Genomic DNA, 14530 nt, shown 5'->3' on the forward strand with positions numbered 1-14530 from the left:
GACACCATGGTCCCCAGTGTGAGCCGGAGTGTGACAAGCGGCATGTGACAAGAAGCCCCAGAGTGTGGCTGGGAGGCAGCAGCTCCAGAGGCAGGACAGCGGCTTTGGGTGGGGAAGTGGGTGAAGAAGGGCTCCTCCTCCCATGGAAGTGTATGAGGGTGGTCAAAGGGCTTCTTTAGCCAGCAGAGACCAAGGCAGAATGGACACGGGGCCAAATTGCCCTCTGTACTCCCAAGAAGAGAGTGTGGGATGCCAGGAGTCTGAGCCCCCATCCCGCTGGGGTTCTGCCCAGGGTGCAGTCCCTCTCATCCCACCCTGACTTTTCCAGTGTGGCATCATCCACAGCAGCAAGAGGTCTGCTTTCAATATTTTGTAAAGTTTTATTTAAAAATGTTGAAACTAACATCCCACAAGATTTGAATATTTCACCACAAGGAGAAGAGAAATCCTACAAAAATATATATCACAGCGCACAAGGGCAGGGGAGGGGGAAGGGCGAGACTGAGCAGGGGAGCAGGAGGGAGGCCGGAGGGGAGGATGGAAGCCGTGGCAGAACGAGACCGAGTGGCAAAGGGAGAACAAGAGAGGAATAGGGAGAGCGAAACAGTAGGAGGGGAGAGAGAACCAGGAGGGAGACCATGGTACAGGACAGGAGTGGGAAGAGGGAAAACAGTGGGAGAGGGAAAACAACAGGAAAAGAGGAGTAGAGAGCCAGCAGTTGGTGAAAGAAGGGGACCTCTCTCTATGGTCCTGCCAGGGTAGGGCCAGGACTACAGTGGGACAGTAGCAGGGATGCAGCTGGGGAGCTGGAGTTTGATCCAGGACTTTTGTGCTGCAGGTCTCAGCTCTAAGGCTGTGCCAGAGTTGTGGTTTGTCAGAATGAAAAAACAAAACCACAGTTTAATTCAGAACAGTCTCAAGGTGGTCCTGTTTGAGAACTTGCAGGGAATGAACAAACCACTCCTTTCCAAGCATTTTTCTTCATCGGGAAATAGAGTGGGAAATGAAGGGACCAGATTTGCAAGGGCACTTGGGTGCCATTGAGGAAGAGGTAGATAGCCCTCTCTGAAATTTTGGGATGCTTGGCTGGATGTGAGTCCCTGGAAACTGGACTGGAGGAGAGGTGTAGAAGCACACACCAGAGGTCTGCTCCCTGCCTACCAGTTGCTACCAACCAGATGGGAAAGCCCAAGCAGGATTTGGCCTTGTGGTCATACCACTCTCTTGGGTAAAGAGAAGGAGACTCCAGTTCCTGTTTTGAAACAGGAACTTCCCTCCCTTCCACTGCGCTCACAGAGAGACCACACTTTTGTTAAAAAAACCAGGGCTCTCCAGGAGACACAGTTACTTCATCTCACTCAGCCCACCTGGCTGTTCCCTTTTAATAGCATAGAAATATTGGGCAGAATTAGCCCAAGACTACGAATACTTCCATGTGTGCTGGTTTCCCTGCACACTTTTGTCTCTGCAAAATTTTCTAATGGAAAAAAAAAATAAAAGTCTTTCTCCTCCATTCGTCTAGAAGACAGGGAAACCTGATGGGCTGTGACTAAGAAGGTGCTGCCCTCTGCCCTGGCTTGGTACTCAGTGCTGTCAACCCATCCATGTGCACATCCTACAAAATATTACCCTGGGCCAGGGTAGAGACCTCAGGCATGCTCTGGCTCCAGTCTGTGTAGGGGAAGATGGTTTATAAGGCTCCAGTCATGGAGCAAACAGATCCAGTGAGATTATTTATTGACTGAAAGAAGCGTGTGTGTCCACATGTGTTCTGTGTTTTGTTCCAGGGACAAAGCACAGCAATGAATGTTTGGGCAGGACAATGAAGTTGTTTCCCTGTATCTAACCTGTTTTGTTTGAGACATTGAATGACTGCCATAAAAACGTATTTGGCTAGGAAAATTGTTCTTAGAAAAGATGTTTATCATACCCAAGCTTCTGTTGTTGTAAGAGTTTTCTCTACACAGCTTCACCAGCTTTCCCCTTACCACAGTATCCATGAAAGGCTTCACCCCCTGGAGACACTTTTACCAAAACCAGAGACATGTAAAAGGGGGAGGAAAAACCCCCAAACCACCAAAATCTGATTTGTTTGCAGAATTTACAAAAGCCTGGGCAGAAGAACACGGGGCTTCCCCACATCAAGTGTTGGAAAATGTTTTCACTATGCCTCCTGTGGTCCCCTGCTACTTCCTTACAAACCTTCTCTCCATGCAGCATGTGGAAAATCCAAGGACAGCCCTTGAAGTGGAAGAGTCCAAACTCTGGCCTTGTTTCAACAACTGCTGTTGATCAAAGAATAATCTAATTAATCTGGTCTGGAAGATTACTTCAACCAGTTCAAGGTATTGTAAATTGCCAGCAATCAGCAGTGTAGCCTCTTGCAGATGTCCTTCCCCAGCAGGGATGTGCTGGAGAGAGGGGTAACAGGGGCAGCAATGAATGGGGCAGGGAGCAGGAACTGCCACCTGCTCCTTCCCTGTCCATCTGCAGCTTAAATGTCCCCCAAAGCCTTGCATGGATCCTAAATAAGAACAGGCTCAGTAGCAGATCGATCTATGGTAAAGCACTAATATCCCCTGCTGTAAGCACAGACTCAAACTATGCTTAGACTAGAGATCTCCAGAGTCGTTTTCCACCTACATCTTTCAGCCACTCTGTGCTTTTAATAAGCCAGTAATTTTATTTGACCTGTCATTTTCTCCAAATCTCTACTGTTTTTGGGAAGCTTATTGTAATCTACACTCTCGTTTAAATGCCCTTCACAGTGAGTCAATTGGGACCCGAGAACACCTAACAGTTCAGCTGGGTAAATGGGCAGAACCAGGCCTCTTGTGAAATTCCCTGTGCTTTGTCCTATAAAGAACAGCCTTTTAATGCAGAGATAAAGAATGAAAGGCCACTTCCCTCTCTCCAAGATGACTTTTGTCAGAGACCTTGTATGGTGCATGAGGGCCTTCAAATTGTGGGTGATTTTCCTGCCTCTGGCCACATCAGTCCAGCAGCTGAAGGTGTTTGTATGCTGTAGGGGCAACCTTACCTAAATGTGCATCTTTTCACCTCAGTGGCTGTCAGTGTGGGGTTTTAATTAATTTTAAAGTGTCCATAAAAGCTAAGAGCAGCTATTGTCATTAAGGTGAAATTTGCCATCTCAGGCTTCCTCAAAGTGACACTCATGGGTCCATGCCTACGAAGAGGTGGAGATGCATGGATCTTGCTCACACAAATAAGTGACAGTGTGGCTGCCAGCCCCACAGACCACCACAGCCCCAAAGGAGCAACCAGTTTGGACAGATACCTGTGCCATTGCTTTCCATTTCTAACCAGCTGGGGAACTGAATGAAGCTTCACTTGGGAGCCCAGATACACCCTCTCTCGTGCCCTTGGTGAGCACTGCCTTGTGGGTTTCCAGTCACCTTGCACTCCAGGAGACCTCCCAGCAGTACATGGCAACACTTCCAATGCTCTCAAGGCCAACTCTAAACTGCTCTTGGTCATCCCAGGTGCAGAGTCCTGTCTGCTGCCTTGTTGCCTCTGCCAGGAGTGTCTGAAAGCAATTCTCTTCCTCAGCCCAGCAAAACTCAAGCTCCTCGTGCCCAGCTATGTCTGCATGCTATGCTTTAGCTGTGTACAGGACACTTGTTAAATAACATGGTGAGCAGAGGGCTTCACCTCAGATTTTCTGGAAAGCATCATCATAGACTGGTGCTATTCAGAAAAACCTTGCTGAAGGAGGCTGAAGTGGTGAAGAGGGACAGCAAGGAGGCTTTCAACAGATCAAAACATTTGGAAAGCTAAAGGAATCTTTTCCAACTTTAACTGGGAAGAGAAGTGGCATGGGGGTGGGAACTGAGGAGAAAAAACTCTGTACGGAGAGAGGAAGAAAGATACAAGCTGAAGAGAAAAAAACCCAAAGGAGTGTTAGGCAGAAAGAAACTGGAAAGATGTGAGTATCTTCCATCTAGGGGGAATATGATGTTTCCTTCAAGGAAATGGGCTGTTGAGAGGGCCCAGGTGCTCTGTGAGCCTCTTCTGCCCAAGCTTCACCCACCCTTGGGACTCTCGGGAGGGCCAAGGTCTCAGGAACAGACAAAGTTGCCACCTTCCGAGTCACCTGGCAGGCAATCCTGCAGCCACTGAACTCCAGACACTGCAAAGCACACGACATGGGAAGGGACACACGGAGGGTGAGGGCCCACGGGGACAGGGGTACGCCTTTCCACCTTGCCTACCCCCGGTGTCAGGCATGCACTGGTGAGAGAGTCGCGGAGATCCAAGCGTGTCTGTGCACATATGCTAGGAGAGGGGCTGGGAAGGTCAAGATTTCACACCACCAGCAGCTGTCTTCCCTCCCACCATTCTGCTCTCTCGTCACCCTGTCCTGCATGGGCAGGGCGGGTCCCCAACTTCCCCCAGCAGGAGACTAAGGAGGCCCAGGTCGTCCATTCGCCCAGGCACATCCCGGTGGGGTTAGTTAATAATGGTGGTGGTAGTGGGCCGTGGCACAAGGAGGTTGTTTTTTCCTGGGGTAGCAGAGGTGGCAAGAGTCCACGCTCGCCAGCTGTGACAGGAGGGTGGGGACGCCAGCTCAGCCTCTCCTGGGAGCTTCACAGGTTCACCAGTGGGATTCTGGGGGAAAGAGGGAATTGGAAATTAATTAGCGCTTACGCTGCCCCAACCCACCACCCCCGCTAACCAACATCACCTTTGCCCTGCCTCAGTGTGCCCATCGCCCTGTCCCCTGCCAGCCCCTCCTGCCCCAGCTCACTGGACACTCACCGGTTGAGCTGGAAGGCTGCATTCTTCCCATGGCCACCCAGTTTCTCTGCACCCTCCTGGCCCTGCCTGGACTCCTCTGCCTCAGGTGCGGGGGCCAGGGGGTCTCCGTAGGGCCCCAGGATGCTGACGGTGGTGGGGGAGAGGTCTGTGAGGGGCTGCTGGCTGTCCTGCTGCCTCCCACTGCTCTGCTGCCCCGAGTGACGCCGGCGTTTCTGATTACGGTCCCAGCTTCAGAGAGAGCAAGGGGTGAGGTAAAGAGATAAGCCCCAGCCCTTGATGACAGAGAGGTTTGTGGGATGGACCCCACTATGCTCGGCATTAGAGCCCAGCGTGGCCAAGTGCCAAACCTTGCAAGGAACTGCAGCACCAGACCCGCACCCCTGGGACAAATGGGTCCAAAGCCCCTGGTCCTCCTGTAGACACCAGCCCAGTGATAGCCTCCATTGGCCCAAACCCCACTCACCAGAACTTGACTATGATTCCAGTGGCAACCAGGACAATGATTATGGAGATGGTGATGGTGACGTACAGCTGGGGGTCCACACCTGTGAGACAGAGGAGTGAGGGTTGTGGTGGTCACTCCCTCCAGTCCCCAGAGAGCAGCAGGGCAAGGGGAGGTTCCTGATGAGTTTTGCAGAAGGAGCTGCTCCTGCAGGGGACGGGGTGACAGAAGCAAAGGGCAGATTTACCTTCCCCCCTGGGCCCGAACAAGAAGGGCCGCAGGGTGGCTGGGGTCTCGCGCAGGTTGAGCCCCGCGTTGTGCAGGAGCGAGTGGGAGTTTGGCTGCGCCGTCGCCATCCCGTGTGGCGAGACAAAGGTGTATCCCAGCGGTGGAAAGCCGGGGTTGGCTGAGTTTGTGTCCCCTCCATCCTCATCCGACACCGTGGGACCCCACACGATGGCCCAGGGGTACTGGGAGGAGGGCATGCCGTCCTCGAACCCAGAGGGGGTGGCGGGCCGGGCGCCCGCGGCCTGGCGCCTCAGCCGCACCACGTGCCGCAGCTCTGCTCCCCGCGCGGGCAGGGCACGCTGGCGAGGCAGGGCCGAGTGGGAATCCGAGCGGGAATCCGAGCGGGAATCCCGCTCCGGCTGCGAGGTCCTTTCCCAGATGCAAATGGAGCGTGGGGCCGAGGGGCTCCGGCGGGTGCAAAGAGGCCGAGGGGCTGCTGGGCCCCGAGAACGAAGAGACCATATGCCAGGAGGAGGGACAGCCAGGACGACGAGGAGGAGATGCCACAGCTGCAGGGAGTGGATGCGGGAGAGGAGTGGAGGCATCCTGCTGCGGGGTGGGGGGAAGAAGAAGAGAGCCTGATCTGAAACGTTCCTCCTGGTGAAAGGCCAAGCAGCCGGGAGCAGCCCACCACCCACACTCCTGTTTTCTTCCCGCCTCACCTGCCACTGTGGGAAGCTGTGAACCTACCAGGCACTGGGCTCCATCTCAGATGCAACAGTGTCTTTGCTCAGTCAGGATCTTGTCTCATCTTCTTCACTGGGAACCAAAAGGAAGGGGTGTCAGTGTCCCCTCACACAGCGGTGACGGCTCTCTCCTTGCAGGCAGTGTGTGCCACCCCGGGTGAGCTCCCGCCCCGGCAGGCAGGATAAGGGGAGCCCATGCACACACACGTGCACCCTCTCCTGCTCCCATGCCCCCATGCACGGAGGTGCATTGTGTCCCCGCAGATGCCAGCTCCACACAGAAACACATGCATTAGCATACGCTCACAAAAGCAAGGAGTGATCTCTGGAGCACACATGCCCAGGCACATGCGCAGCTTCCCCAGGGACTCTCCTGTCTGAGGGCCAAGAGGGGGATCCAGCATCTTTGTTTGCTTATCACTGGAACAAGTTGGAATCTTAATTCCTGTGTTTATTTATAGTGTGGAGCGTGTAATCCATTTATTAAAAAAGAGCCTCTTCATTGTGTGCCAGAGCGAGGGAGCGAGAGGGGAAGCACGAGAGTGATAAACCAAGACGACTGAGAAAGAGTGAATCAGCGAGAAAAGTCCAGCCTCACTAAAGAATTTAAGAGAAAAAATATGCCTATCAAATATTTAGTATTTACTTTCCTCTTAGCTAACATGAAATTACCTTCCCACACTCCTTGTCTTAATGTCCTCTGCACTGTCCCATCCCTCCCTTTCTCCCCTGTTCCTCCCTTTTCTCTCCCACCTCCCATGGCCGAGCAGCAAAAACACGGAGTGAGGTCGGGTCCCCTCAGCCGGATTTCTGCCCCGGACGCACAGCACCCTCCAGCATCAGCCCGCTGGCAGCACAGCCGCCCTTCATGCTGCCTGCCCCTTCCTTTGGCTGGGCACAGTGCGGTGCCGGCCCTTCCCCGCTGAGCTCTTATGAGCCTGACCCCGGATCCTCTCCGCAACCGCACGCACACACAGGACAAAAAAAACCCCATGCGAGGTGTTCAGCCTGCTCCTTCATCGTGAAGGCGAAAGCATGAATGCCGACAACCCACGGTCATGCCCTCCTGTGGCTGCCGGGATGGAGAAACAGCGATGCTTGGCCGAGGGAGTCAATGCAGAGGCCAACCCTGCCCCTCCAGCTCTGAGCCAGCTCTGCTGTACCTCCCGGCTTCCAAGGGATTACTGCCATCCACCCCTGCTCACCCCATGCCCTGACCTAAAACTGCAGCCCCTCCTGGGTGGGAGGCTTCCTCTTCCTGAGGGAAGAGCCCGGTGCTTGCTGTGATGTACACCTGAGAAGAGGGGCCAGGAGGAAGGGCACCCAAGAGTAAGTAGCTGTCTAGCTCCTGCTGCATTAACTGGGGATATTTTTAGTTTCCTTCTGTTAAATATTTAAACAAAGTTCACAGAAAAAAAAAAAGAATTGTTGGTTAATGTGCCCTGCCCCTCCCTCTGGGGCAAGATCAGTCTCTGGAGGGATCCTGAGACGAAGATGAGGAGAAAAGAGGAGCTATTCTCAGCATTTCTTTGTACTTGCTCCTGAACCTCTAAGCCTTGGAGGGGACTCAGTATTAAAATGCAGCTCTGCAGAGAGGCAGCAGAATGGAGCAAGTTTCTTCTGAAGCCCAGATACTGGTGAGATATTGGCCATCTGGATTATGATCATGATGCCGTGGAAGATCATGTCTGGCAACACAAATCCATGACACAATTTATTTTGGACCTTGAAAGGGAGGGAATTCCAAGCAGGGAGGACGTCCTCATGTGAATCCCCAGGCTAGAGGGCACACAAGTTGCAGGAGGGGTTTCAAGGTGGCCTGGAGTGCCTGGGGCCATGCCTTGGACTCACCACAGGACAGTAGTTCCCTGGGATGAAGAGCCTGCTCTGCTTGTGGCACGGCACTCTGAGTCACAGCTCAAGTCTTCGGGGGCTGGGGGCTGTTTTACATTGGGGAGCAGGAGATGTGGGGCTGGACAGCGCCATCCCAGCAGGAGAGACCTTCTCCAAGTGCAGGTAGACCTCAGTGCCAGTCCCACAGGGAAGTGTGCTGCAGTAGGGCTGCATGTGTAACCTCTAGCACTCCTCCTAAGAGCAATGGCTCTACCCTCAGAAACGTGCCTGGGTGTAGGAATGCTGGGGTCAGTGCGCTCTCCTCGCTTGTTGGGAGGTCTCATACTGGAGACACTGGTGTTCTTCTCAGCTGAGATTGTGAGATCCAGCAACGACACCCCAGTCTATGGAGTTCCAGGGTTGAAAACCTGGGAATAAGAAACCTTACAGAGCCAAATCCTGGATGGCTTTCTAAATTTCAGCCCTATGGAGCAGGTAACATCTAGAATGAGCTGAGGGGGAGTGAGCCCCAGCACTGACCACCTCAGGGGCACATGATGCTGAGGAGCTGACAGCCCATCCATGGGGTGCAAGCTGTGTATGGGTTCTGCTGCCCGCAGTGAAGAGCTGGTGACTCCCGGTGCCCCCACCCCAAAGGTGGCTCCAGATGGGTGCGGGAATGATGCAAAGTCGGTTGGTCTCCGTCAACACATTCTGGTTTGTTAATCAGATGCTGGCCAAAGACTGAGAGTGTGTCCTGCACTGGCACACCCAGGACTGATTGTGGAAGAGCTGGGAGCAGAACAGAGGTGTCTCCTATGGCATGGAAGGTGAGGGAGGAAAGGAAGGTTTCAGGTGAAAATACCAGCCAGCACAGGCTGGATTCCACCGAGCTTGGAGCGTTTATGTTTGAAATGGAGCATAGATGTCCCCGTGGATTATTGACAAACTAGCAGACAAAGCACGTCTGGGGCACTCTGCGGTCAGCCACTGGCAGTGGGATTGTGTCCTGGGCACAGACCCTGCTGCATTGGAGGGCAAGAGTAACACATATCCTTTGTTCGGCTCTGGATGCAGCTCCCAGTGTGGATCCTGAATAAACTGGTAGACCCTCAGAGCAGAGGAGGGGATGCCAATGCTCCTACTACCTGGGAGTATAAATCCCACCTTATACCATTCAAGAAGTCTTTGTGTGCCAGAGAAGAGAGACTGGATTTCTGCACCAGTACCTCATAGCAAGGCTCTTGCTTTCATATATGTTTCCCAGGTCTAATGGCAATAAAAGTGGACAGGGCTACTCCCAGAGCCTGAACAGGAACCTGTATACTTTCACTCTAGGTACAGAGCCTTCATCTCAGCGTTCTGGTCCCTGTGATGCACAGATGACAGAGTGTGAATGACAAAGCTATTTCCCCAGGGCACTTCATTGAGCTCAGTTTGTGAATCTTGGTGCTTGAAAGCAGTGAGTAAGAATTACACTGTTCTTTGCTACTGCATATGGACCCCACCACCAGTCCAGACTGGGGCTAATCTGTTAGGAGCTGCTCTCATTGCATTTGCAGGATGGAAGCAGGAATCCTGCTGCTGTTCCCCACACCCATCTGTGCTTCCTCCTTCTTTGTAAGTCTCCCGCAGCATGGACCTGCCGCTACTGGGACATGAGAGAGCAGATCTCAGTAGCCATACCCCAAAGCATATATAGCAGTTCAATGAGGAGGGCTGGGAATTTACACCCTACCTAATGGCTAGGAGCAAAGCCTGCTGCACTCCTGCTCAGAGCAGGGAGCTCCGACTAAAGCCTGAATGTGACACCCTGAGCTCTGGAGTTCAGATACTGCTGTGCCCCAGGAAAGCCCTAGGATTCGCTGACAATAGCTCCTTCTCCATTTTCAGGATTCTTGTATACCTTAATGCCATGGATAAATCCTATCCAAATAAAAAAGGCATCACAGGAATAAAAAAACCAAGGTGCCAGCCGTGTGCTTGCTGTAGCTCCCTCACATCCGATGCAATCTGTCACCTTCTGCTACAAAATGCTGAAGTTTGACAAATTCAAATGAGGAACAATACTATTAATAAAGAGGGTCACACACCAGCACAATTCACCTAGGCAGGTGGTGTGTTCCCTACTGCCTGCAGCCTTTGCCTGGCTGTATTCCTAAAAGAGATGCTACAGTTCAATCAGAAGTTATGGGCTTGGCGCAGGAAATTAAATCGGTGAAATTCTCTGGCCTGTGCTCTGCTGTAGGTCAGTCTCGATGATCAAAATGGTCCCTCTGGCCTTAAAATCTGAGAATCTCACAGCTTTCTCGATGCCTAGCCGAGATCAGCTCTGACTGGAGAGCAGTTGGATGAAGCCAAGCGCACACAAGCCGTGTTAGTGAGGAGCGGGTAGAGTCTCCTTCCATCCGGGGATGGGAAAAGAGTTGCACCCGATTCTGTCTGGCTCATCTGGCAGATGATGATCTATCTGTATTTTTGTAACATCTAGAGCTTGACTGCTGTGATACTGTGCCTCTAGGAATGAAGCTGCCTGCTCTCAGAGCGCTCCAGCTAGTTCAGAATGCAGCAGTCTGTTTGCTCGGCGACTCGAGCTGCCGGGAATGCATCAATGTGCCCCTCTGCACCCACATCGCCTCGCCTTTGAGCACAGAGTCCAGTTCAAGGTCTCCAAACCAGCATTCAAAGCCCAGCATGGGACAGGCCCCAGTGACCTAAGCAATCAATCACCTCTCCTTATGCAGCGATGACCTCACATGACGGATATATTCCACTGGAACAATGAAATTGCCAACCAGTTTGGGGAGAGGGGGAAGGGATGGAAGAAGGGTAAAGAGGCTCATGACCCTGAAAAACGGAACATTCACAAGAGCTGGGCCAAGATTATGAAACTTACTGCTGGCTGAAATAACGCTCGCCATTAGCAACCCCGCAGCACCGAGAGCTTCATGCAAATCCTTGCTTCACCCAGCTCCCCCACTGCAACAATTCCACTCAAAATAGTGATGAAAAAATCAAAACAAACCTGAGGAGGACCAGCCCTCCTTACAGAGAAGGAATGCTAGGTTGGCTGTCATTTTTTAAACTCCCAGCCAGCATTAAGGGCTATGGTGACAGCTACTGATACGAGTCTGTGATCTGGGACCACGGAACCTAGCAGCTATCTCCAAGCACCGAGCAGAGCGAGTTCAGGCACTGGCAGTGAGACCCCCCCACACTGCATGATGCCCTGGGCACACCACACCTGTGTTTTTCTCAGTGGCCATGAACACCCTGGAGTTCATGGTCCGAGAGGCAGAGATGCAGTCATTACGGGTTTGGCAGCAGGAAGCATGAACCCCGGTGTCGGTAAAAAGGAGTTATGTATATGCCCTGCTGTAGTCGGCTGGGTGGGGACAGGGAAAGGGAGGAATCCCAGAGCAGACGACCCAGGGAGACAATTCTGCTGCACTCGGAGGAGTTTTGGCAGCTGGGACCGTGAATCTCAGTGCTGGTAACCCTGGGGTGGAGATGCCAAGCCCATCCGGGGAAAGAGTTCCCGCTGTGCGTGGGGCTGGGGGCAGCACCTCCCAGAGCTGGCTGAATTTGGGGGCTGGCAGTTGGAATGCAGTGGCTCACGTCAGGCTGGTCTACCTGATATCTGAGGCTGAGAGGGTTGATGGCAGCACCCAGGAGGATCCAGCAGGATCGCGGAGGGGCTGACACTGCTCGCCCTGAGTCAGTGCAGGTCCTGCAGCGTTCAGTGACTTGCCGATGGGAATTCCCGTGCCAGGCTACCAGGGTGAGCGCTTACGGGCTGGGTATGGCAATCCTAGGCTGGGGCGGAATGCAGGGCTGGAAGGGTGATGCTGCATTCGGACATTTTCATAGCAAGGGAATGGGCGTGTGAAACCCATCAATGGTCCTCTGAGCTTAAGTCTCCCTGCATTTGGGAACTGTGAGTGTGGCCCCATTCCAAGCAGCACTCTAGGATGCCGGTCCCCTGCCATCTAGTGCCTGCCTGCAATACATGTCATGAGTCTGACAATCTTCTGCCTCCCAGTTTCCTACTGTTCCCGGGCATCCAAGTGCTTCAAGTGCTGAGTCTCCACATCTGAATTGCTCTCTCTTGCATGGTGCACCCTTGGCCAGGCAGGAGGTGGGATTGACCCCTCTATTTCCTTTCTCCAGCTGCGCCAATTTGGCTGAAGTCGCCTTCCTCAGCGCAGGCTCCAGTGCTCCAGCACAACAGGTCTGTGATGGAGCCCGGAGCTGGAGGGCAAGAGGCAGCGATACCTCGGCTGTGCCCCCTCCCTCCCGGCCCCTCAGGCATCCCCTGCTCCCGACTACAAGAGGAAGAAAAGGAGGGGGAAGGAAGGAGACAGCCGGCTAGAAGGAGACAGAGAACCTAGATGGAGACAGGGAAAAGAAAAAGGGGGAGAAAGGACACAGGGAAGGAGACGGGGAGAGATGACTTGGAGACGGGCGTGCAGCCCCCCTCGCCCCCGCCCCTGCAGCCCCGTCCCCACTCTGTCCCCCAAGCCCGGGCCGAGAGGATGAACTTACCTTGCGGGGAGACGAGTGGGGCGCAGCCGGGGCGGCGGAGCAGGGGGCTGGGGGAGCACAGCTGCTGCTGCCCGTGCCTCTCATGGCCAGGACGAAGGAAGGAGAGGAGGAGGAGGAGAAGGAGGAAGAGGAGGAGGAGGAGGAAGGTTTGCTGAGGCTGAGCCTTGGCTGAGGGAGAGGGAGCGAGAGATGCCTTGAAATAAACAGCTGCCGAGGACTGGTCCAGCCCCTCTTTCTCTCTCTCTGTCTCTGTCTCTCTCGCTCGCTGCCTCCCGTTAACCCCATGGCTGCTGGCACGGGCGCGCCCGGCACCGTGGCCCCCGCTGCAGCCCGCGGGGGGCGCCGGGGCGGCCGGGCGAGGCCAGCGGCCGGGCGGGGGCAGCGCGTCCCCCGGCCCGGAGCCCCCTGCCCCGGCGGCCGGGCGCGAAGGCTCCTCCCGCTCCCGGCCCGCCCGCGCCGCGCTCCCGCAGCCCCGCGCCCGCCGCCCGCCGGACCTGCCCCCCGCCGCCTCCCCGCCGCCGCTGCCCGCACGGCTCCGCTCCGCTCCGCTCCGCTCGGCTCCGCTCCCCCGTCTCGTCGGTTATTTCGGGATCTTCACAGGAAGCGATTAGGTTGCCATGGAGAGAGGTGTCTCCAAGGGACCCGTCGCTCCAGCTCGCTCCGGCGAATGCCACCCCCGGACGGGTCCGTCCTTGGGGGCGGAGGCCCCCCGGGATCCCGCTCCCCCGGGCCGCCCCCCGGGGCTCACCCCCACCGCCCCTCGCCTTTCCGCCCCGCAGCAGTGCCCTCGGGGAGATGCCACCCCTCGGTCCCGCCCCCCGTCCCCCGTCCCCGCATCCATCATCCCCGCGCTTCGGGCCCCCGGGCCCCCGTGGCCGCCGCGGTACCGGGCGGGGGGGCGACAGACGGGCGGCCGCGGCGAGGCGCATCCCCGGCGGGGCAGGCGGCGGGGTTGGGTCGAGCCTCACGGGCAGAGCCCGTGGGACACACGGGTGAGGTAGGAGCAATGGGGAAGGGGCGGGGAAAGAGGGGGATCCGTCCAAGGTGTGTTTTACCCGTTGAGGAATCACCCAGGTCTTTTGAGCGTGTCCCCAAGCGCGTTTCTGCCAGGGATCGATGGGATGCGTCTGGAAATGGTAGGGATGTGACAGCAAAATTAAAGAAAGAAGCTGATGTGCCTTTGAGGGGCCGAGTGTTTCACAGGGAACATCTCCCTCCACCATCAAGAACCAAACAGAAAGCACAGAACAAATCAGAAGGGAGCAGCTGAGCAACCAACGGGCGAGAGAAGAAAGTCAATGACAGAGAGACAGTTTCCACTCCAGGGCCTGAAATATGAGGAAGCAAGAAAGTAATTTCCTCAGATCCTCAAAAACAATCAAACTTTTCATCATAAGGCGATGAGGAAAGACTGTGACTGACCCTGGGAAAAAAAAAATACCATAAAGAAATAGTAGAGACAGCACTGAGCTGTAAAGCAACCTGCCACTGCATCAGGGATGGACGCATGTGACAAATGGACACACAGTACCAAACCTGAGCACGGCAGGATGCCCGGAACAGGCCGTGCCAACTTTGGACAGATATCTGAAGGCTCTGAGTCTGTTGTTCTTCACCAGACCTCCTGCGTGCTCCTGTGCTCATGAACCAGGCTACTCCGAGCTTTCCCATGCCAGGATATTTGAGTCTTGCACTTGTATTTGTGAGCATGTTTGGGAGAGTCAACAGGTTTTTCATGTGCTTGGGAGTGCTGTCAGTGTGTGTTTGGACATATCAGCATGGGGATGTGGTTATGTTAAGGCTGACTGTCACTGGGAGGTCGTGGTATGGGAGGAGGGCACTGCGGGCAGCTGTGTCACAGCTGAGGCTTGTGTGAGATGCTGCACCACTGTGTGTCACCAGGCATGCACACACCAAAGACCCCGGCTTTTGTCCCCTTCATGTACATGGGACTTTA

At 54.7% G+C, this 14530-nt stretch overlaps 1 protein-coding gene across 6 annotated transcripts; it reads right to left on the reverse strand.

The window, feature by feature from the left end:
- Positions 1-355: 355 nt before the first annotated feature.
- LOC104687221 (PILR alpha associated neural protein) lies at positions 356-13712 on the reverse strand. 6 transcript variants are annotated; one of them, XM_039560447.1, is made up of 7 exons: positions 13629-13712; positions 12574-12741; positions 6200-6268; positions 5469-6058; positions 5243-5324; positions 4780-5007; positions 356-4629 (listed from the first exon to the last, which is right to left on the reverse strand). In XM_039560447.1, exons 3-7 carry the CDS (start codon positions 6214-6216, stop codon positions 4608-4610), a joined length of 939 nt encoding a protein of 312 aa, XP_039416381.1. In that variant the 5' UTR covers positions 6217-6268; positions 12574-12741; positions 13629-13712; the 3' UTR covers positions 356-4607. The 6 variants fall into 6 exon arrangements, with proteins under 6 accessions (XP_039416381.1, XP_039416374.1, XP_039416389.1 ...); XM_039560440.1 differs by lacking the exon at positions 13629-13712 and adding an exon at positions 13068-13292; XM_039560455.1 differs by lacking the exon at positions 13629-13712 and having other exon boundaries at positions 5469-6055; positions 12574-12905.
- Between the last annotated feature and the right edge of the window lie 818 nt (positions 13713-14530).

This window comes from Corvus cornix, chromosome 1 (assembly GCF_000738735.6).
Source record: "Corvus cornix cornix isolate S_Up_H32 chromosome 1, ASM73873v5, whole genome shotgun sequence".
NCBI classification, from domain to species: Eukaryota; Metazoa; Chordata; class Aves; order Passeriformes; family Corvidae; genus Corvus; species Corvus cornix.